We start from the raw sequence: 23,067 nt of genomic DNA on the forward strand, positions 1-23,067 counted from the left end.
GCACGAACCCGTGTCCCCTGCATCGGCAGGCGGACTCTCAACCACTGCGCCACCAGGGAAGCCCTGGCACCTTATATCTTTAATAAAGTTTGTGACTAGCACATAAAAGATCTGCAGTTAGTAATTTATTTCAGATCATGTGAAAAAGAGTCACTGTCCACATAGATTAAAGGTTAATCAGTGATTAATATCAGCTCACCCCATCTGCCAATTCATTTACCTATTTGGGTTGTGTCCTAAAAGTTCAATCAAGAGTTTGCTTGTTTCAATGGGGAACTACACAATAGATATAATTATCATAACATATAGTACTATATATTATGACATATAATAATGAACACTAATAGAAGCACTAAAAATTGCTCCAAGTCATTGAGTACCAGCTACTTTGCATACATGATCCCTATTTTTCACAACAACCCTACAAGATACGTACCGATTTTACAGATAAAACTGAGTTTCAACTAAGGTGAGGAGCTTCCTTTGAAGAACACACAAAGTCAGATATATTTCTTGCCCCAAAGGCAGCCCCTGCTAAAGAGGCAGTGACAGGCCACCCATGACCTTCCTTGCCACTCTTCCTCCCTTCACCAGCTACAGCCGGTGGGCCCCAGGTGGCACCTGACTCAGTGCCAGCCAATCCTGGTTGTGGCCTGGTTTGAAAAGATGAGCTTGGCCAATCTGATCTTCCTTTAGGAAATGGAATTGGGAAACATGGAAAGAAGCAGAAAGTTGGTAGGAATGAATGAAGCTTGGGAAGGGAGGCTGAGGAAGCTGTAATGGGCCATATTCAAGCTGAAGTTTATCAGGAAGGAGAAGGCAGAGACTTTAACATAGTAGAAGGACATAGAGTAATCAGAGCGGGAGCAGCCAGGTTGACGCAGAGCGCTCTGGGGCTACTCCACTGCCCCTTTCCTCCTTTTTATCTCCACAGTTTCTGTGCCAGGGTAGCCATAAAATAATCCTTCATCTCTTGAGCTACGTTTAGTAGCAGTTCCTTTCTTTTTAAAAAAAATTTTATTTATTTTTAAATTTCTTTCTTCTACCTTCTACTTTTTTATTTTATTTTATTTTTATTTTTTGGCCATGCCACACAGCATGTGGGATCTTAGTTCCCCAACCAGGGATTGAATCCACGCCCCCTGCATTGGAAGGGCAGAGTCTTAACCACTGGACCGCCAGGGAAGTCCCTAGTATCAGTTCCTTTCAACTAGGAGAGCCAAATTAGAACAGACAGCCTTCAAGTGCTGGGAAGAGAATTTGAATCCCCATTTTTTTAATTTATTTTTATTTTTTTTTTTGAATCCCCATTTTGTGGCTACAGAGCCTCTGCTTTTCTGACTGCACCTGCACCCCTTTGCTACATCACAAACACTGCTCTAGCCCATCACGGCCCACAAGGTCACCTTACAGTATGTGAAAGAGAACCAATAACAGACTCAAATTTCCAGAATCCACGTCTCAAGCCTTGGTTTGCTTTCAGAGTCCCGAATGGGAGGGTGGGGCTTAAGAAAGTCTCAGGCAGCTGGGAGGTCTCCAAAAAACTCTGGGGCAGAACTCCAGCTCCCAGGGTGGAAGGTGCTACAGTGGGGAGAGGGTGGGCACAGGGCAGGAGGGCTTCTTGGCAGAGCAGGGGAGAATGGGGGCTACTCCAGGATAGGGACTGGTCTTATCCGTGCTTCTGTCCCTAGTTCTAAGAATAGTGCCTGACATATTTGAATGAGTGAATGACTGAGTGAGTGAATGAGTAAATGAACGGCAGAAGTGGGCCACAGCCCCCCCCCGTCACATATGTGGATCGTTCTTCAGTCGAGTCTTCCCAAGTTAAGGAACACCTGTGTCTATCTCTAAGCAATAATTCTTGCAACAATATGAGTATGCATGCAACAGTATGTTCACAGTGACTCGTCACCTTCAGCTTTAAAAATATTAAAGATGATGTAGCGATGACCACGGTAAGGACATGGTTCAAAGACTACAAATAGATTCGGGATTGCATTTGCCCTGTTCACAAAAATACTGCTCGCCTTGTCTTCCTCTGTCTAGAGAGAGTGAGGTTTTCATTTTAAGAGGCTGACTCAAAAATGCAGGGCCACTTCCTGGGCAAGCTTCCAAGTGACTACATCTCCCTGACAGCGCTCCCCAGAGCCCTAGCGCAAGCTGCCTGGGGCGGGGCCTCCAGCCGTTGGTGGCTGTGGGAGCTACCAGAGGAGCAGTTATCTGCAGCCCGCCAGAAATGCTGTGCTTTTAGGCACCCCCCCCCCCGCCCCCCGGGCACAGATAACGGCTTTGGCCTTTGCCCTAAAGAGACGTCAGAGTTTGTGATTGGCCAGGCCGCTGTGTGTGAAATACAGATGTCTGCCACACTCCTGACTATGGCATTCCTTCCAGCCGAGTACCCCCGGGTGTGGGTAAGTCTGACTGTTTGAAGTCTGCCCTCGTTGTTGGTGGAATGCTCGAAGCTGAGCATTGTGGCGTTCCAGGGGCATGACTTAGCATATTTCTTAATCCTGCTAAGCCTCAGTTTCCTCTTCTGTGATATAGAGATGGTATTATCCTGCACTGTAGAAGGATAGAATGCCTATAGGAGCAGAGCAGTAGCTAGCCGTCGTGGGACCACATCTGGTACCTGGCAGACAGTGCACACTGAAGAGCTCTTATTTCTGAAGCATCATTAAAAAAAAAAGGTTTCAATGACAGCGTCCGTTTTTATTTCTAACAGTACAATATTTCTCCAAAAGACTCAGCAGATATCTTCTACTTAATCACACGGGCGTAGCCAACAGAAATAAAACTTCAGGGGAAGTTAGTGCCAAAGGAAAGTTTGTCAGACTATATTCCCTTTCTCTTTTTCCCTTCTAGACCCTGACTGCACCTGCCCCATTTGCAGATGAAACCAGCTGCCAGTGCCAAGCACCCCATGAGAAACTGACCATTGCTCAGGCCCGCTTAGGAACACCAGGTGAGGCTATACTTCTTGTTCTGTGGACGGGCCCTGTCCTGAGTTCTCAAGTGGCAGAAAGGCCATCATTATTTGAGCAGCACTGGCTTTGAATTGGAGAGATGAATTTAGAGATGACAGCACAGTGCCAGAAGGGTAAACACCGACGGCGATAAACTAGGCCAAGCAAAGTAGCCAAGGGAAAGCTGCCGCGGGATACGGGAGTTGGAGCCCAAGCGCTGCCATTTAGTCATTCTACTGCCTTGGGCGAGTCATGAGAACAAACAATCTGTTTCCTCATGTGCAAACAGGGCCAATGGTACCTGCTTCACAAGGTTTTTGTGACAACTAGATTGCGTTAAAAATATCATAGCGTTTTTTTAAAAACTGTGAAGTCGTAGATAAACCTATGCTACTGTAATTGTTATCATTCTTAAAGATCTGTGGTTTTTTTTAGCATCTTTATTGGAGTATAATCGCTTTACAGTGTTGTGTTAGTTTCTGCTGTATAACAAAGTGAGTCAGCTCTATGCATACATATATACCCATATCCCCTCCCTCTTGTGTCTCCCTCCCTCCCACCCTCCCTATCCCACTCCTCTAGGTGGTTGCAAAGCACTGAGCTGATCTCCCTTTGCTTTGCAGCTGCTTCCCACTAGCTATCTATTTTACATTTGGTAGTGTATATATATCAATGCTACTCTCTTACTTCATCCCAGTTTACCCTTCCCCCTCCCCGTGTCCTCAAGTCCATTGTGTACCTCTGTGTCTTTATTCCTGTCCTTCCCCTAGGTTCATCAGAACCATTTTTTTTTAGATTCCATGTATGTGTGTTAGCATACGGTATTTGTTTTTCTCTTTCTGACTTACTTCACTCCGTACGACAGACTCTAGGTCCAAGCCAGTACCATACTGTCTTGATTACTGTAGCTTTGTAGTATAGTCTGAAGTCCAAAGTCTGTGTTTTAAAACAGTTTCTCCAAGTGTGCCTTAAATTAAAGTGCCTGGGCTCTGCTCGAGGAATTTATTCGTTCAATCCTTTAGCCTATACCAGAGACGGTGAGCGAAGAGATTTAAAAAGAACTATAAAGTACCATCTCTGTTTCCCAAGAGCTTTCACTATAATTAAAGAGACAAGACAGCTAGATAGGAGATAAACACCCACCAGTAGCATGCGTGCATGTGCTTAGGGGTTAAATCCTGCAGCACAGATGATAACTGACAATTTTAAGAAGGGCAGATTCATTTGGCTTTGAGCAGTCACGCAAGACCTGGTCCCAGACCTGAGCTGATCCTTTCGGGAGAAGTAAGATTTGTACTTTGTAGGCAGAAAATGGAAGGGTATTCTGGATAAGTGGGACAGGAACAGCGAGGGCACAAAGATAGGGAATAAATGAATGGCGTTCCAGTCGATTGGGATGGAGTGAAAAATAAGACTAGTCCAGCAGGTATGCCTTGAGCCATTTAAGATGGCATAATTTGATGGTTTCTACTCACCATTGCAAAAAACCAAACATCCCAAATGTAATAGAGTCTGTGGGATAAAGGACAGTTTGCTTAATAATAACAGCAGGTATTTATTAAGTGCTTTCTATGTACTAAGTTCTTTATCTGTATTGTCATTTCACTGTCACAGCTCTACATGATTGGTACTTTAGTATTTCACAGATGAGGAAATGAAGCCTTTAGAGAAGCTGTGAATCTGCAGAAGATCATTTAGCTAGTAAGTGGCAGTGATTCTCACATTTGAATCTGACTCAGAATAACCTAGAGGGCTTGTTATAACACAGGTGGCTGGGCCTTGCCCCCTGATACAGTCCACCTGGGGTGAGGCCCAAGAATTTGCATCTCTAAGAAGTTCCCAGGTGAGGCTGCTGCTGGGGGACCACACTTTCAGAACTATTGTTAAGTGTTAAAGCTGGGATTTGATCTCAAACCTGTATGTGCTCGAGCTTGATCTGTTGGCCATGACACTCTGCTTCCCCTTTAAGAATAGCTTGGAGGGAGTGAAGAGAGGAGCAGAGCAGGCAGAGTTAGTAAGCTTTGTAGAGACTTCTTGTGAGAAAGGCAAGAAGAGGCTTGAGGAGGTAGTTGAGAGCAGCTAAACCAGCCTGCGAAGAATCACCTGGTAAGTTTGTAAGAAGCAGATGTTTTGATCACTCTCCCCCACCCCTAAATCTGGGATGGGGCCCAGCCATCTACATTTTTAACAAGTAGCCCAGGTGATTCTGAAGTTGGTGGTCTACAGATCACACTCTGAGAAACGGTGACCCAGCAACAAATGTAAAAGATGCAATGAAAGTCCAGGTGGTTATGAAGAGAGCAGATTTGACCTCAAGTTAAAGGATGAGCTTTAGACCTGAATAGAAGAGGATCCTACTTTTCTAAGGGAAAGGAAAGGGGATTTGAACTTACTCTCCATCTGCTGGGCCCTGTGCCCTGTATGTACTCTATTTAGTCTTTGCAAAAAGTGAGTGCGGTGGGTATTTGCCGACGAGGCAAATGAGACTTGGAGAACTGAAAAGTGGTTTGTCAAATGTCCTAGCTGACTGGGTAGAGCTGGGATTCGATCTCGAGTCCCTTTCACCTCATACCCCTGCTTTGTCCACTACAACGGACTGCCCTGTGGAGCACGTGCTACAGCAGCCCATGGAGCTCAATGAGAACATGCTCAGACTTCGAACCAGAGGGTGGCAGGTGTGTGAACAAGACAGATGGAAGCTGTGATCTTCTGTAGTGGCGGGGCTGTCTTCGTGCCCACTGCTGTTTCACCAGCACCTAGAGAAGTAATGTATGCTCAGTAAATACTTCGTGAGTGAATGACTGAGTGAACGAACGAATGCATGAAAGTTTGGGACAACAGAAGGAGCTCATCATCTGGAGATAGAATCAGAGAGAGTTTGACCTGATGCAGCCTGCTTGGGTGGGATCGGGCACCTGTAGGCTGTCTAACCGCCACGCGGTTTAAAGCCTGAGAATCTAGCTAGAATAAGATGGTGGTGCCTATTGAAATACCTGTGTGGTGGGCTCTGGGGAGCACAGGTCACTACAGGAGGGATGAGATGGAGGAAAGGTGAACGACTATTCTCAGAAATTCTCCCCTCTTATCTCAGGTGATGACACTGGCAAGTTATCCAGGAGAATTTGGGATGTTGGTGGGCATCTGGCAGAGGGAACTTCTGTTAGAAATTCCTTTATTTAGAACTTCTAACATCAGTGTTAAAATGTGACAAGAAGTTGGTTCTTTGATTACTTACAAGGCACATATTCGTCTTAGACCACACTCTGATAATCTCTGTTTTATTACAGCAGTGGTCCTCAAACTTTAACTTGCTTAGAATCCCCGGAAGGCCTTGCTAAAACTGAGTGCTGGCCTCCACCCCCAGAGTTTCCCATTCAGTAGGTCTGGGTGGGGCTCAAGCATTTGTATGTCTAACAAGTTCCCAGGTGATGCTGATGCTGCCTGTCCTGGGACCACACTGCAAGAACCACTGCTTAAGAGTAACTGTTGGCTATTGTAAATAGAGCTGCAATGAACATTGTGGTACAGGACTCTTTTTGAATTATGGTTTTCTCAGGGTGTATGCCCAGTAGTGGGATTGCAGGACCATATGGTAGCTCTATTTTTAGTTTTTTAAGGAACCTCCATACTGTTCTCCATAATGGCTGTATCAGTTTACATTCCCACCAACAGTGCAAGAGGGTTCCCTTTTCTCCACACCCTCTCCAGCATTTATTGTTTCTAGATTTCTTGATGAGGGCCACTGCGACTGGTGTGAGGTGATACCTCAGTGTAGTTTTGATTTGCATTTCTCTAATGATTTGTGACGTTGAGCATCCTTTCATGTGTTTGTTGGCAATCTGTATATCTTCTTTGGAGAGTGGACTTAACACGGGGAGGGGGAGTGGTGGGCTGGGACAAGGTGAGAGAGTGGCATGGACATATATACACTGCCAAATGTAGAATGGATGGCTGGTGGGAAGCAGCCGCATAGCACAGGGAGATCAGCTCTGTGCTTTGTGACCACCTAGAGGGGTGGGATGGGGAGGGTGGGAGGGAGATGCAAGAGGGAGGGGATATGCGGATATATGTATACATATAGCTGATTCACTCTGTTATAAAGCAGAAACTAACACACCATTGTAAAGCAATTATACTCCAATAAAGATGTTTAAAAAAAAGTAACTGTTGGTAGTGGTTGGAGGGAGTGTCATGGAGATTATCTAAATATAATTGTTGGAGTGTTGTCCTTTTACTAGAGAAGCTCACAGCGTTTTAAAAATATCTTGCTGTTTGACTATTATTTAAGAAAACAAGAAAAACATCGCTGCTTTTTTGAAATGTTTGGTAGTTTTCAAGACTAGGAAGCAATTACCTTTCTGTGGCGCCGTCTTGAGCATCCCTTCAAAAAGACAAAGAGACCTGTATTGGGGGTTCATAATGAGCTTCAAGATTATAGTTGCAACTGAAGTCTTTCACTAACTCCTTCTCTAGCCCATTTTATAACTTCATACAGTTGCCTACATTATGTTTCGTGGTCTTAGGTCTGCCCAAGCAGGATCTGCTGTATAAGTTCTAAAAGAGGCTGCTCATAGCTTTTAGCTCCTGGACCTCATCTGTGAGGTCAGAGGGTGATGAACCTCAAGAGAAGGAGCACAGTAGAGCAATTGGAACTGGCACCTTTTTTTTAAAAAAGTTAATTAATTAATTTATTTTTGGCTGTGTTGGGTCTTCGTTGCTGTGCGTGGGCTTTCTCTAGTTGTGGCGAGCGGGGGCTACTCTTCGTTGCGGTGCATGGGCTTCTCACTGCGGTGGCTTCTCTGGTTGCGGAGTACGGGCTCTAGGCGTGTGGGCTTCAGGAGTTGTGGCACATGGGCTCAGTAGTGGTGGCTCGCGGACTGTAGAGCGCAGGCTCGGTAGTTGTGGTGCACGGGCTTAGTTGCTCTGCAGCATGTGGGATCTTCCCGGACCAGGGCTCGAACCCGTGTCCCCTGCATTGGCAGGCGGATGCTTAACCACTGCGCCACCAGGGAAGTCCCGGAACTGGCACCTTAAAAAAAATTTTTTTTATTTAAGTATAGTTGATTTACAAGGTTGTGTTAATTTCTTCTGTACAGCAAAGTGACTCAGTTTTGTATATATATATATTTTTTTTTTTTTTCATATTCTTTTCCATTATGGTTTGTCACAGGATACTGAATATAGTTCCCTGTGCTGTACAGTAGGACCTTGTTGTTTATCCATCCTATATATAATAGTTTGCCTCTGCTAATCCCAAACTCCTATTCCTTCCCTTCCCTACCTCTCCTCCCCCTTGGCAACCACAAGTCTGTTCCCTATATCTGTGAGTCTGTTTCTGTTTTGTAGATGTGTTGATTTGTATTGTATTTTAGATTCCATGTACACGGTATTTGTCTTTCTCTGTCTGACTTACTTCGCTTAGTGTGAGAATCTCTGGGTCCATCCATGTTGCTGCAAATGGCATTATTTCATTCTTTTTGATGGCTAAGTAATATTCCATTGTATATATGTACCACATCTTCTTTATCCATTTATCTGATGGACATTTAGGTTGCTTCCATGTCTTGGCTCTTGTAAATGGTGCTGCTATGAACATAGGGGTACATGTATCTTTTTTTGTGTGTGTGTGGTATGCGGGCCTCTCACTGTTGTGGCCTCTCCTGCTGCGGAGCACAGGCTCCAGATGCACAGGCTCAGTGGCCATGGCTCACGGGCCTAGCCGCTCCACGGCATGTGGGATCTTCCCGGACCGGGGCACGAACCCGTGTCCCCTGCATCGGCAGATGGACTCTCAACCACTGCGCCACCAGGGAAGCCCTGCATGTATGTTTTTGAATTAGAGTTTTGTCTGGGTATATGCCCAGGAGTGGGATTGCTGAATCATATGGCAACTCTATTTTTAGTTTTTTGAGGAACCTCCATACTGTTTTCCATAGTGGCTGCACCAATTTACATTCCTACCAGCAGTGTAGGGGGGTTCCCTTTTCTCCGCACCCTCTCCAGCATGTTGTTTGTAGATTTTCTGATGATGCCTATTCTAACTGGGGTGAGGTGATACCTCATTGTAGTTTTGATTTGCATTTCTCTAATAATTAGTGATGTTGAGCAGCTTTTCATGTGCTTCTTGGCCATCTGTATGTCTTCTTTGGAGAAATGTCTATTTAGGTCTTCTGCCCAGTTTTCAGTTGGGTTGTTTGTTTTTTGTTGTTGTTGAGTGGAACTGGCACCTTTGATCTTAGCTCAAATAGTCCAGCTGTGGAGGTATGACCCTCTAAGGTTTAGTATGTATCCTGAGACAGAGAAAATCAGTAATCTGCCTGGAGATAAAGGAAAAGCCCAAGTGAGTGCTTCATAGGTTCATTTTCATTAAAGCTGACATTTTTTCTTAAAGGGAAACTCAGTTCTGATTTCCTGTTTTCCTTCACAGAAAGGGAATTTGTATTATTCTGTTCACACAGTGATATGTGTAGTTTTCCAAATTCATTTTTCAAGAGCCACCCGAATGAATTTTGCCTTATTTCTGTGCCACCTGTACTGTAGTTTACTTAATTTTTTAAAAAACGTACTCTTTCTTTTTTAACTTAAATTTAATGTATTTTGAAAAGCAAACATCAATCATCATTTATTGAAAAGAGCATCGCTGGCTGTAAGTAGAAGGAAATGATTAAGTTTATATAAAGCTATGTAAACTTTGTGAGATAGGTAACTATTAGATTTTAAAAGGTTAAATTTTGTGCCACCTCTTTTGCACATCAGCTGTACACAAAAACAATACCAGTTACCATAATTACTGGGCATTCAGTAACAGTCTGTCTTTCTCTCTCTCTCTTTTTTAAAAGACTCCATAATGGCATGTCGTTTTCTAGAAGGCGTCATGAGTTAGAAGAAAGAGCAGTGGAGTTTGGTTTACACTCACACTCCATCATAGGTTGGTTATATGATGCTGGGTAAGCTGCTCAGCTTCGCTGAGCTTCCATTTTCCCCTCTATGAGAGAGGATAGTAAGTCCACTCTCCTCTATCTACCTCACAGACTTGATGGAAAGATTAAGTGAAATACACGTGCTCTGTAAATCATATGTACTTTTAAGGCATTGTTAATAAGCTGCATTTGAAGAGCCATAATAAAAAATGAATAATCACCCTTTTATCGTTGCCTGAATCTGAAACAATACCAAGAAACACCATAACATGCCTTACAAAAATGTGAATTCAGATGCACTGTAGTTGGTGACTGCCTCCTATCTTGCTGTATGGTATGTGTATGTTTAACTTTTTAACCAACTGCCCAACTGCTTTCCAATGTATTTGTACCATTTACATTCCCAGCAGCAGTGTATGAGAGTTCCAGTTGCTCGATATCCTCATCAGCACTTGGTATGATCAACAGTTTTTAAATTTTTAGTCATTCTAGTGAGTATGAAGTAGTATCTCAGGGTTGCTTTAATTTGTATTTCCCTAATGACTAATGGTATTGAGGATCTTTTCATGTGCTCATTTGCCATTCATCTATTTATTTTCTTTGGTGAAATGTCTGTTGAAATTTTTTTGCCCTTTCTGTAGCTTTTTTTTTTTTTTCCCGATACGCGGGCCTCTCACTGTTGTGGCCTCTCCCGTTGCGGAGCACAGGCTCCGGCCACGCAGGCTCAGTGGCCACGGCCCACGGGCCCAGGCGCTCTGCGGCATGTGGAATCTTCCCGGACCGGGGCACGAACCCGTGTCCCCTGCGTCGGCAGGCGGACTCCCAGCAACTGCGCCACCAGGGAAGCCCTTTTTTGCCCTTTTAAAAATGAGTTGTTTATCTTATTATTGAGTTTTGAGGGTTCTTTATATATTCCAGATACAAGTCTTATATCAGATACATATTTTGCAGATATTTTCTCCCTAAGACTTGCCTTTTCATTTTTGTAAAAATTTCTTTTGAAGAGTAAAGGTTTTAAATGAGGTTTAATATATAACTTTTTTTTTGTTTTATACTATGTCCTTTTTGGCTCCTATTTAAGAAATTTTTGTCAAATTCAAAGTCACTAAGATTTTCTCCTGTTTTCTTCTAGAAGTTTTGTAGTTTTAGCTTTACGTTTAGGTCTGTGATCCATTTAGAGTTAATTTTTGTATATGGTGTGAGATGCTATGTAACATATTACCACAGACCTAATGGCTTAAAACACTGCACATTCATTATGTCACAGTTTCCATGGATCAGGAGTCCAAGCCTGGCTTAGCTGAGTCCTCTGCTCAGGGTTTCACAAGGCTGTATTCAAGGTGTCACCCAGGGCTCAGTTCTCATCTGGAAGCTTGACTGGTGGATCTGCTAGATCTGCTTCCGAGCTCACTCAGGTTGTTGGCAGAATTTATTTCCTTGTAACTCTAAGACCAAGGATCTAGCTTCTTGGTGGTTGTCAGCCAGAGACCACCCTCGGCTCCTAGACGACACCTGCAGTTCCTTGCCACATGGCCCTCTCAAAATATGGCAGCTTGCTTCTTCAAAGCCACCAAGGAAGAAAGAATGAGTCTGCTAGCAAAATGGAGTCTTATATACTATAACATAACCATGGGAGAGACATCTATCACCTTTGTCATATTCTCCTGGTTAGAAGCAAGGCATGGGTCCCACTCCCACTTCAAAGGGAGGGGAGCTCACCAAGGTGTGAACAGCAGGAGGTGTGGGGGTCAGTGGGAGCTACCTTAAGGTCTCTCCACCATGGCCATGGAATAGGTATGCTCCACCTTTCGATCATAGCTTCACAGGCCGGTGGTTCCCAGCACAGACCCCCTAGAGAGTCCCCAGATGCCTAAAAGGATGTCCAGAAAAACTTCGAACAGAAGAGTAAAACAAATAAACATACCAACTAACTTACAAAGCCACAGTCTATTAAAAAATATTATGGAGAATTTCAAACATTCACAACAGTAGAACAATATAATGAACCTTCATGTGTCCATCACCCATACCTAACAACCACCATCCTGTAGCCTTCCCTCATCAACTCTCCCCTCTTGAATTATTTGAAAAATAATCCCAGGCTTCCTATTATTTCATCCATAAATACTTGTGTATATATGTCTTAAAAAATAAGAACTCCGGGTTTTTTTTAAGGCATAACCACTATATCATTATCTCACCTAAAAAATTAACAGCAATTCTTTAATATCATCAAATATCCAGTGTTCCAATTTCCAGTTATCTTATGTCATCATTTATTTATAGTTTGTTTGAACCCAAATCCAGATAATATCTATATATTACAATACGTTGAGGTGTTTTTTAAATATCTTTTAATCTCCAAGTGCCCCTAAGTGAGCTTATTGCAAAATCAACTCCACGAATACTCTTCACAAATTTACTAAATGGCCTTTTTTCTCAGTAATTATATCGTCTTTCTTTACTTTTCTTTCCTCCCTGCTTCCTGAATTTATTTATCTTGATCACTTCTGAATCAATAACACAAAGTTTTGCAAAACTGCCATCTGCTTCCCCCTGGGGTTTATATCTTAAAACAAATTTTCCTCAATTGAATTCAAATTGAATAAGAGCTTTGAAACCAAGGCTCCCTCATTAGACAGTTTGTTATTTCAAAGTATTTTCTATTTACCGTGCCTTATTTAGAATACAGTATAATCCTGTGAAGGCAATTCTCTTTGTTCAAAACGGTGTATAATTGGGAATAATTGCAATTCCCTATCTGACAGAAAGTCTCTCGAGTTTTGTTTATTAGAGAAATTTAATTTATTAAAAACATTGTGCCATCTGAATATATTAATGTAATATTCCTTTCAATTTATGTTCTAAATTAACGAGGTTGTATTACATCAAGAAATAATCACAATTTTAAATCTGAGCCTTAAAGATCATTCAACAGACGTGTGCATTGATTTTTGTAAAATTTATAACATCAATATAATACGTGCATCTAGTTTAAAAAGTTAGTAGGACTCTTAGGCTCGTAAAACAAACCAACCAGCAATCCCCTTCCCTACCTGCCCCACCTCTGATTCTTGTTCTCTGTAGATATTCAGCACTTGACAATCAACTTTCCAAAATGTTGTTGACATCTCTAATCCACTGTCATTGCCTTTCTTGTTTCCTCTGCCCTTGGGGGATTATCCCTTCTTAATTCTTTCTCTGTAATTCTTGTGGTGTTAGAGCGGAAGTGGAGCTAAGTGTGTGTGTGTTCAGTTTGCCACGTTTAGTTTGTCGTTCGCCATATTTTCATTTTCTAGTTCCTTTGCTGAGAATCCAAAATGGTGTGAAAGTAAAAGTTGGCACCCAGCCCCTCTACCTCCCTATGTCTCCCTCTTACCGGAGGGGATGGGTCTTTGGCTGACTCAGCAAAAGTGTCATCCTGCGGTTCCTAGTGCAGTCTCCTGGCTCCCGGGAAGCTCTGGTGAAGTGTGTCCCTCTTGCTCAAGAAATGGCACTTCCCAAGCACCGTATGCTCCAGTGAGAATGTCTCTTGTGGCTGATTTGCTCTTGACCCTTCTCCCTAGGAATGACTGTAGTGTGGGTCACTCGCCTCCAACCCTGGGCACCCCCCTCCATGTAACTTTTGCTCCCTGACACTCCTCCCCTTGGGGCATGTACACCCCGCCACATGTCTTAGGATACCAAAGAGAATAGGGAGTGACCTTTGTGTAGTGTATGCTGGTAAATGTTTAACAACTGGCCCTCCAGGGGGAAATAAGCCCTGATTTGAGCATTTGCCAATCTCTATGGTGTAAATACTCCTCCCAAGGCTGATTTTACGCTGCCACGGTGACTTGGAAGAGGTGCACAGCTGTGTCTTTGCCTTTGGGAATAGGACTCGGGGGTCTTAGTTCAGGACTGCCAGACTCGAGGATGAAGTCATTTGTCCTTTTCATTGAGCTCCTCAGTCACTCCTACCTCGATATTCCTGCTGGGCTGACTCTGTCAACCCTTTGGTTATGTCTGGTGTGTCTGAATCTGCCAGCTCAGCCACCTGAGACTCTCCTCTGGATCAAGAAAACTCCCCAGTGCTGTGCGGCTAAAAATGTGTGTTCTGGGTCAATCTTAATTTTGTTACGTTTTTACTCTGCTTTGATGTCCTTAGAAGAACCTCTTGGTAAAGTTAATTTCGTGCACTAATATGAAACTGATGGCTTGTAGACATTGTGTTTTCTCCAGGTAAACCTTATTACAGTGCTGTACTGATGGAAGGATCAGGTGACTGGGATTCCTTATTCTGCAGTTCTGTTGATGATGTTTTCTTTCTTCCACAGTTGACAGACCTGTCAGAGTATACGCAGATGGAATATTTGACCTCTTCCACTCAGGTCATGCAAGGGCACTTATGCAAGCAAAAACACTGTTTCCCAACAGCTACTTGTTGGTAGGAGGTAAGAAGTGCATTTTGTCTTTGTCTAGAAAACTCTTGTATAATGTGCTTCCTGAAAGGGACCCCTTTCAGACTTCCATCATTAACACCTCACATTGGAAATGCTCCCAGTTCAGCCTATATTGCGTCGCTCGTTCACTGCGTGAAATTTAAAATGATATTTAAAAAACCATAGGGGAAATTACATCCTCAGATTATAAACCATTGATTCCCAGAGAAAGACGAATAATACCACCAAGGGTAACTGCTTCATGTTCTGCATTTATGCCTTCTTGTGTTTGAGGCATGATCCAATTTCTGTTTCTGAAATTTCCTAGAGGGTTAGGACAAAAGCAATATTATTCTGATTTCAAATCTTAGAGACCTGAGGGGATTCGGGATGATTAATGGTAAGTAAGGTCATTGTCTGTTTCCTTGGTGTGACCCACAGTACTTAGGGCCATGTTGTGCTAATGGTAGTGGCTTACAGCAGTTCCCAGTTAGTTGAATTTATGTGCTGTGTATTAAAGAAATAGAGATTTATATACCTAGGTAATCTTGGTTTACAATGAAGGAACTGACTGATTTCATAAGCTTGTGGAGAGAGAAGGGCAGTTAGACATAAAATTTTCTTCTTCCAAAAGGCCTACAGATTTCAATTGGGGTAAAAGGGAAAGTTTCTGACCTGCAAGACCTGAGTCTCATCTCTGTAGCTTCTGGAAACACCATTTCCTTTCACTATAATCATTTTTTGTGGCATTACATGAACTAGACACCATCAACCCTTAGACCTCTACCGTGAGGGAAAAAGGTGATGGTAAGAGACTACACATCTGTTTGTAAAAATATTTTGTTGGGCTTCCCTGGTGGCGCAGTGGTTGAGAGTCTGCCTGCCGATGCAGAGGACACGGGTTCGTGCCCCAGTCCGGGAAGATCCCACATGCCGCGGAGCGGCTGGGCCCGTGAGCCATGGCCGAGTTCTTTCCAGAAGGAAGAGGTGATACAAGGCAGTTCATTTCCCTTTATTTTGAGTGGAAAATCATTTCTTGCATGAGCACTGCCACCTGGAGTCTGGTCCTAAGCTGCTGGGGTCCTGGGGAGACCTCTGCAGTGGTTGGGCTTTGGTCATTTTGGCAACCCAAGTTTGGAGGTGGTTAGGTGTAGGCAACACTTAACGGGAACACTGCCCTGGCCCTGGGTTAGCACATCAAAAGTAAAGGCAAAGGAAAAATGTGACCTTCAGTACATTCAGGTAAATTGGAGAAAGCAGTAAATTAATATCAGCAGCTGTCCAGGTCACTAGGCGACAATGGTTTCTCTGATTTACTGAATGATTCCTTCACTTAACAACTATTTTTCGAGCTCCTACTATGTGCCAGGCATTCTTCTGTACACTGAGAATGCAGCCACGATCGAAGCAGACTGTGTCCTCAAGAGAACTTAGAGTCTGAAGGGGAGGCAGACACTTAGAGTCTGAAGGGGAGGCAGAGGTAGGGGTTCTATGAAGAAATGTAAAATAGGGTAAGGGGAAAGAGTGGCTGGTGAGGCAAGGAGAGGGACATTTCAGGTATGGAGGTCAGGGGAGGACCCTCTGGAGTGTTGACACCTGTGCAGAGACTTGAATGAAGTGAAGGGCACACGAAAGCCAGAGCACAGAACCTTCCTTGTGTGGTGATCTTCCCACCAGCCTATATGAGAATGTTGGGACAAGTGGAGAAAACGTGGTAGCGAGAACTAGATGCATTATTTTGTTGACTTGTTATGTCTTAAGGAGACTTTCCATAAAAGCACAGGTGATGTAGTACTCAGAGAAATGAATATGGACAGGAGTTCAGAGCCAAGAATTAAAGCAAAAGGGAAGGAGAACAGTTCCCACAAGAAATCCCGAACTCCTTCGCAGCTATGGCAGAAGGATCCACAGGGTCATTCCATAGCTCTCAGATGTTAGAGCTGATAGTGCTCTCCGATGAAGAACCAGCTCCTCCTGCCCTGAGTTCTGAGATGTTTCAGAGGGTTGTTGCCTAAGCAGCATCGAGTAATGCAGTAAACAGTGTCCTCTCTCTCTAGCAGATTTACAAAGAAACGTAGCTACCCCCCTCAATGGCTATTACATGGATTCTCCGTGGAAGCCAAGGGCATGTTAAACTACTAAGACAACCATGGAGACCATATCTTTTGGTAGGTGACAGGGACTAGAGTATAGATGGGAAATGAAGCAGTAATACATGAAGCTGTAAAAACGTGGTATGAAGCCTTCTGGAGACAGTGACAGAGTAAGAGTGAAAACCTACAAGCAATGTAAACAGTAATAAATAATTTCAGTATGTTATTTTCTCCACTGATACATTATTATTCTATTTAAGATAATTGGCAATACTATGAAATTTTTTGTTGTTGTTGTTGCGGTACGTGGGCCTCTCACTGTTGTGGCCTCGCCCGTTGCAGAGCACAGGCTCCAGACGCGCAGGCTCAGCAGCCATGGCTCACGGGCCCAGCCGCTCCGTGGCATGCGGGATCTTTCCGGACCGGGGCACGAACCTGTGTCCCCTGCATCGGCAGGCGGACTCTCCAGCGCTGCGCCACCAGGGAAGTCCACTATGAAATATTTTTAACCACCCTATTAATAAAATTCAGTGTAGGGACTTCCCTGGTGGCACAGTGGTTAAGAATCTGCCTGCCAATGCAGGGGACACGGGTTCAAGCCCTGGTCTGGGAAGATCCCACATGCCACGGAGCATCTAAGCCCGTGCGCCACAACTACTGAGCCTGAGCTCTAGAGCCTGTGAGCTACAACTACTGAGCCCATGTACCACAACTACTGAAGCCCACACGCCTAGAGTCCATGCTTTGCAACAAGAGAAGCCACCACAATGAGAAGCCTACGCACTGCAACGAAGAGTAGCCCCCGCTCGCCACAACTAGAGAAAGCCCGCATGCAGCAGCAGAGACCCAGCACAGCCAAAAATAAATAAAATAAAATAAATTTATAAAAGAAATAAAATTCAGTGTAAGCCGGGGTTCCCTGGTGTCACAGTGGTTAAGAATTCGCCTGCCAATGCAGGGGACACGGTTCAATCCCTGGTCCAGGAAGATCCTACATCCCATGGAGCAGCTAAGCCCATGCGCCACAACTACTGAGCCTGCGCTCTAGAGCCCGTGAGCCACAACTACTGAAGCCCATGTGCCTAGAGCCCGTGCTCCGCAATAAGAGAAGCCACTGCAATGAGAAGCCCACGCACCGCAACGAAGAGTAGCCCCCGCTTGCCGCAACCAGAGAAAGCCTGCACACAGCAACAAAGACCCAACACAGCCTAAAATAAAAGTTTTTAAAAATTCAGTGTAAGCCTATATTTCATGTGTCTCCACTAATTTAATTGTATTTGATTCCTAGTCTGTTAAACAGAATCTCCAACCACCTGTGTGTAGGCAGATTTCTACAGGGGCATGGTAGCTCAAATCCCATGAGAAAGAACAATCTTCCTTCGATGTATATAGTAGTTGCCTTCCTCTAAAATTCAGCATTTATCACAGCTGTTCCAGAAATACTTTGCAGTTATATGTAAAACAACATTAGGGTCTAGATTCAAATAATTTAAAATAATTATGCAGAGACATTCAGAAATCTTACAGGATGTTAGAAAATTCTCATGTGGGGCTGCCCCACACATAGCAAGATGTTTAGGGACTTCCCTGGTGGTCCAGCGGCTAAGACTCCATGCTCCCAATGCAGGGGGCCTGGGTTCGATCCCTGGTCAGGGAACTAGATCCCACATGCCGCAACTAAAGACCCCCGCATGCCGCAACGAAGATCCCGCATGCCGCAACTAAGACCCGGTGCAGCCAAATAAATAAATAAATAAAATAAATACTTAAAAAAAGATGTTTAACATTGTTGGCACCCTGCCCACTAAATGCTAGTTGCTGCCTCCAATCATAGTGACAACTAAAGATGCCCTACAAATTTCCAAAACTGCTTCCTAGCGGATGCTGAAGCCTTTGTTGAAAACCGTTCTTAGACTAAGAGTCTTCACTCTGTGTTCCCCACAATCCCAAAAAGAATTTTGAAAAACTATACACCTTCTTACAGATTTTTAAGCTGACATCTAAAATTTTCCATCCTAAGTTTAAATAGTTGTAAAATATGTAATTTCTGGAATACCGTAAATTTTAACATTTTCAAAAATTAATAGACTTTATTTTTTAAGGGAAGTTTTACATTCACAGCAAAGCTGAGCAGAAAGTACAAAGGTTCCCATTTACGCACTCACGCACAGCCTCCCCATTATCAACATCTGCCACCATGTTATTATCATCCAAAGTCCATAGTTTAATACGTTAGAGTTCACTCCTGGTATTTTACATTCTTTGGGTTTGGACAAATGTATTATGACATATGTCCACCATTGTAGTATCGTACAGAACAGTTGCAGTGCCTTAAAAATCCTCTGCACTCTGCCTATTCAGCTATCGCCCACCCAACCCCTGGCAACCACTGATCTTTTTACTGTCTCCATAGTTTTGCCTTTTCCAAGATGTCATGTAATTGGAATCATACAGTACGTATCTTTCTCAGATTGGCTTCTTTCACTTAGTAATACGTTTAAGGTTACCCCATGGCTTGTTGGCTCATTTCTTTTTAGCACTGGGTAATATTCCATTGTCTGGACGTGACACAGTTTGTTTATCCTTTTGCCTACTGAAGGACATCTTGGTTGCATTCATGTTTTGGCAATTATGAATAAAGCTGCTATAAACATCTATGTGCAGGTTTTTGTATGGACATAAGTTTTCAGTTCAGTTTGGTAAATACCAAAGAGTGTGATTGCTAGATCATATGTTGAGAGTATGTTTAGCTTTGTTAGACACTGCCAAACAGTCTTCCAAAGTAGCTGTACCATTTTGCTTTCCCACCAGCAATGAATGAGAATTCCTGGTGCTCCAAATCCTCACCAGCATTTGGTGTTGTCAGTATTTTGTATTTTGGCCATTTTAATTGGGGTATAGTGGTATCTCGTTGTTTTATTTTGTAATGTCCTGATGACATGTGATGTAGAACATCTTTTCATTTGCTTACTTAACATCTGTATATCTTTTTTGGTGAGGTGTCTATTCAGATCTTTTTTGCATTTCTTAATCAGGTTGTTCATTTTCTTATTGTTGAGTTTTAAGAGTTCTTTGTGTAGTTTGGATAATAGTCCTTTATCAGTTGTGTCCTTTTCAAATATTTTCTCCCACTCTGGTTTTTCTCATTCCATTCACATGGCCTTTTGCAGAGCAGAAATTTTTAATTTTAATGAAGTCCAGTTTATCAGTTGTGTCTTTGATGGTTTGTGTGTTTGGTGTTGTATCTAAAAAGTTACTGACATATGTAAGGTCATCTAGGTTTTCTCATATATTATCTTCTATGAGTTTTATGCTTTTGTGTTCTACATTTTGATCTATGATCCATTTTGAGCTAGTTTTTGTGAAGAGTATAAGATGTGTATTTAGATTCCTTTTATTGCATGTGGATGTCCAGTTGTTACAGCACCATTTGTTGAAAAGACTATCTTTGTTCATTGTATTACCTTTGCTCCTTTGTCAAAGATCAATTGACTGTATTTTTGTGGGTCTATCTCTGGGCTATTTCATTCCATTGATCTATTTATCCATTTTTTCACCAATACCACACCTTCTTGATTACTGTAGCTTCACAGTAAGTATTGAAGTTGAGTAGTGCCAGTCTTCCAACTTTGTTCTTTTCCTCCAATATTGATTTGGCTATTCTGGGTCTTTTCCCTCTCCAAATAAACTTTACTATCAGTTTATCATTAGCCACAAAATAACTTGTTGGTATTTTGGTTGGGATTGCATTGAATCTATAGATCAAATTGGGAAGAAATGACATCTTGTCACTATTGAGCCTTCCTATCCATGAACATGAAATACATTTCCATTTATTTTGTTCTTTGATGTTTTTCATCAAGGTTTTGTAGTTTTTCTCACATAGATCTTGTACACATTTTGTTAGATTTATACCTAAGTATTTTATTTGTTGGGGCGTGCTAATGTAAACAGTAATATGTTTTTCGTTTCAAAGTCCACTTGTTCATTGCTGGTATATAGGAAAGTGATTGACTTTTGTATATTAATTAACCTTGTATTCTGCAATCTTGCTATAATTACTTATTCTAGGAGGTTTTTTGGTCAGTTCTTTAAAATTTTCTACATAGATGATTATGTCATCTGTGAAGAAAAAGTTTTATTTCTTCGTCCCCAATCTGTATACATTTTTTTAAATTTATGTATTTATTTAAGTTTGGCTGCATTGGGTCTTCATTGCTGTGCATGGGCTTTCTCTAGTTGTGTCGAGTGGGGGCTACTCTTCGTTGCAGTGCGCAGGCTTCTCGTTGTGGTGGCTTCTCTTGTTGTGGGTCACGGGCTCTAGGTGCACAGGCTTCAGTAGTTGTGGCATGTGGGCTCAGTAGTTGTGGCTCGTGGGCTTTAGAGCGCAAGCTGAGTAGTTGTGGCGCCCAGACTTAATTGCTCTGCGGCATGTGGGATCTTCCCAGACCAGGGCTCGAACCCGTGTCCTCTGCATTGGCAGGCGGAATCTTAACCACTGCGCCACCAGGGAAGTCCTAATCTGTATACGTTTTATTTCCTTTTCTTGTCTTACTGCACTAGCTAGGACTTCCAGTACAATGTTGAAAAGCTATGGTGAGAGGTTACATCCTTGCCTTATTCCTGATCTTAGTGGGACAACTTCAATTTTCTCACCATTGAGTATGATGTTAGCTGTAGGGTTTTTTTTTTTTTTTTTTTTTTTTTTTTTTTTTTTTTTTTTTGCGGTATGCGGGCCTCTCACTGTTGTGGCCTCTCCCGTTGCAGAGCACAGAAGCTGTAGGGTTTTTGTAGGTAGTCTTTATCAAGTTGAGGAAGTTCCCCTCTATTCCTAGTTTGCCGAGAGTTTTTGTCATGAATGGGTATTGGATTTTATCAAATGCTTTTTCTACATCTATTAATATGATCATGTGATTTTCCTTCTTTTGTCTGTTGATGTGATGGATTACATTAATTGATTTTATTCTATTTTTTGTTTTTTAAAACTGAAGTATAGTTGATGTATAGTATTATATGTTACAGGTGTACAACATAGTGATTCACAAATTTTAAAGGTTATACTCCATTTATACTTATAAAATATTGGCTATACTCCCTGCATTGTAAATATATCCTCATAGCTTATTTATTTTATACATAATAGTTTGTATCTCTTAATCCCCTACCCCTTACTTGCCCCTCCCTCCTTCCTTCTCTCCATTAGTAACCACTAGTTTGTTTTCTATATCTGTGAGTCTGTTTACCTGGGATAGATCCCACTTGGTTATGGTGTATAATTCTTTTTATACATTGTTGGGTTTGAGTTGTTAATGTTTTGTTAAAGGGTTCTGCATCTATGTTAATGAGAGACAGTGGTCTCTAGTTTTCCTTTCTTATAAGGTGTTTGGTTGTGGTATTAGGGTAACGCTAGCCTCATAGAATGAGTTAGGAAACATTCCCTCTGCTTCTGTCTTGTGGAAGAGATTGTAGAGAATTGGTATAGTTTCTTCCTTAAATGTTTGGTAGAATTCACCAGTGAACCTATCCAGGCCTGGTGGTTTCTCTTTTGGAAGGTTATTACATACTGATTGGATTTCTTTAATACATAGAGGCCTATTCAGATTGTCTCTTCTAGTGTGAATTTTGGCAGCTTCTGTCTTTTAAGGAATTGGTCACTTTCACCTATGTTATCATATTTGTGGGCATAGAGTTGCTCAAAATATTTCTTCCTTTTAATGTCCACGAGATCTGTAGTAATGTCCTCTTTTTAATTTCTGATATTGGTCATTTGTATCTTTCTCTTTTTTCTTTGTTAGCTTGGCTAGAGCCTTATCAATTTTATTGATCTTTTCAAAGAGCCAGCTCTTGTTTTTGTTGACTTTCTCTATTCATTCCTGTTTTCAGCTTCATTGATTTCTGCTCTGATTTTTATTATTTATTTTCTTTTGCTTACTTTGGGTTGAATTTGCTCTTTTTCTCTAGTTTCCTAAGATGGAAGCTTAGATGATTGATTTTAGATTTTTCTTCTTTTCTAATATATATATTCAATGCTTTAAATCTCCTAAACACTTTTCACTGCATCCCACAAATTTTGGTAAGTTGTGTTTTCATTTTCATTTAGTTCAAAATAGTAAAAAATATTTCTTGATTTATTCTTTGACCCATGTGTTATTTAGAAGTGTGCTGTTTAATCTCCAATTATTTTGGGATTTTCCAGCTATTTTTCTGTTGTTGATTCCTAGTTTAATTCCACTGAGACCAGACATTGTGTGATTTCTATTCTTTTAAATTTGTTATGGGGTGTTTAATGGCCCAGAATGTGATCTATCTTGGTGAATGCTCCATGTGAACTTCAGAAGGATGTGTATTCTGCTGTGGTTGGATGAAGTCTGTAGATGTCGATTATATACGGTTGATTGCTAGTGCTGTTGTGTGCACACCCACACACGCCCACACACACATACAGTTAACTATATTGTTGCTGTTAATATCTTGAATATACTGTTATCTGTTAGATCAATTAAGAATAAGAAAAATAAAAGTTTTGTTTTATCTTCAGTTATTCTCTAATGCTCTTCCTTTTTAAAACGTATATCTGAATTTCTGACCTATGTAATTTTCCTTCTTTCTGCAGAACTTTTAAAAACATTTCTTGCAAGGCGGGTCTACTAGAAACAATTCCCTCAGTTGT

General features: G+C 42.1%; 1 protein-coding gene across 1 annotated transcript in view; it reads left to right on the plus strand.

Moving 5' to 3' along the window:
• PCYT1B (phosphate cytidylyltransferase 1B, choline) overlaps positions 1 to 23,067 on the plus strand; it is a 125,130-nt gene that overhangs the window by 33,681 nt on the left and 68,382 nt on the right. Inside the window, exons 2-3 of the mRNA XM_024746624.1 lie at positions 2,863 to 2,962; positions 14,200 to 14,316. Of these exons, the coding sequence (XP_024602392.1) occupies positions 2,863 to 2,962; positions 14,200 to 14,316 (217 nt within the window). The remainder of the gene's footprint in view (positions 1 to 2,862; positions 2,963 to 14,199; positions 14,317 to 23,067) is intronic.

Source organism: Neophocaena asiaeorientalis, unplaced genomic scaffold, assembly GCF_003031525.2.
Source record: "Neophocaena asiaeorientalis asiaeorientalis breed wild unplaced genomic scaffold, Neophocaena_asiaeorientalis_V1.1 scaffold20, whole genome shotgun sequence".
NCBI lineage: Eukaryota > Metazoa > Chordata > Mammalia > Artiodactyla > Phocoenidae > Neophocaena > Neophocaena asiaeorientalis.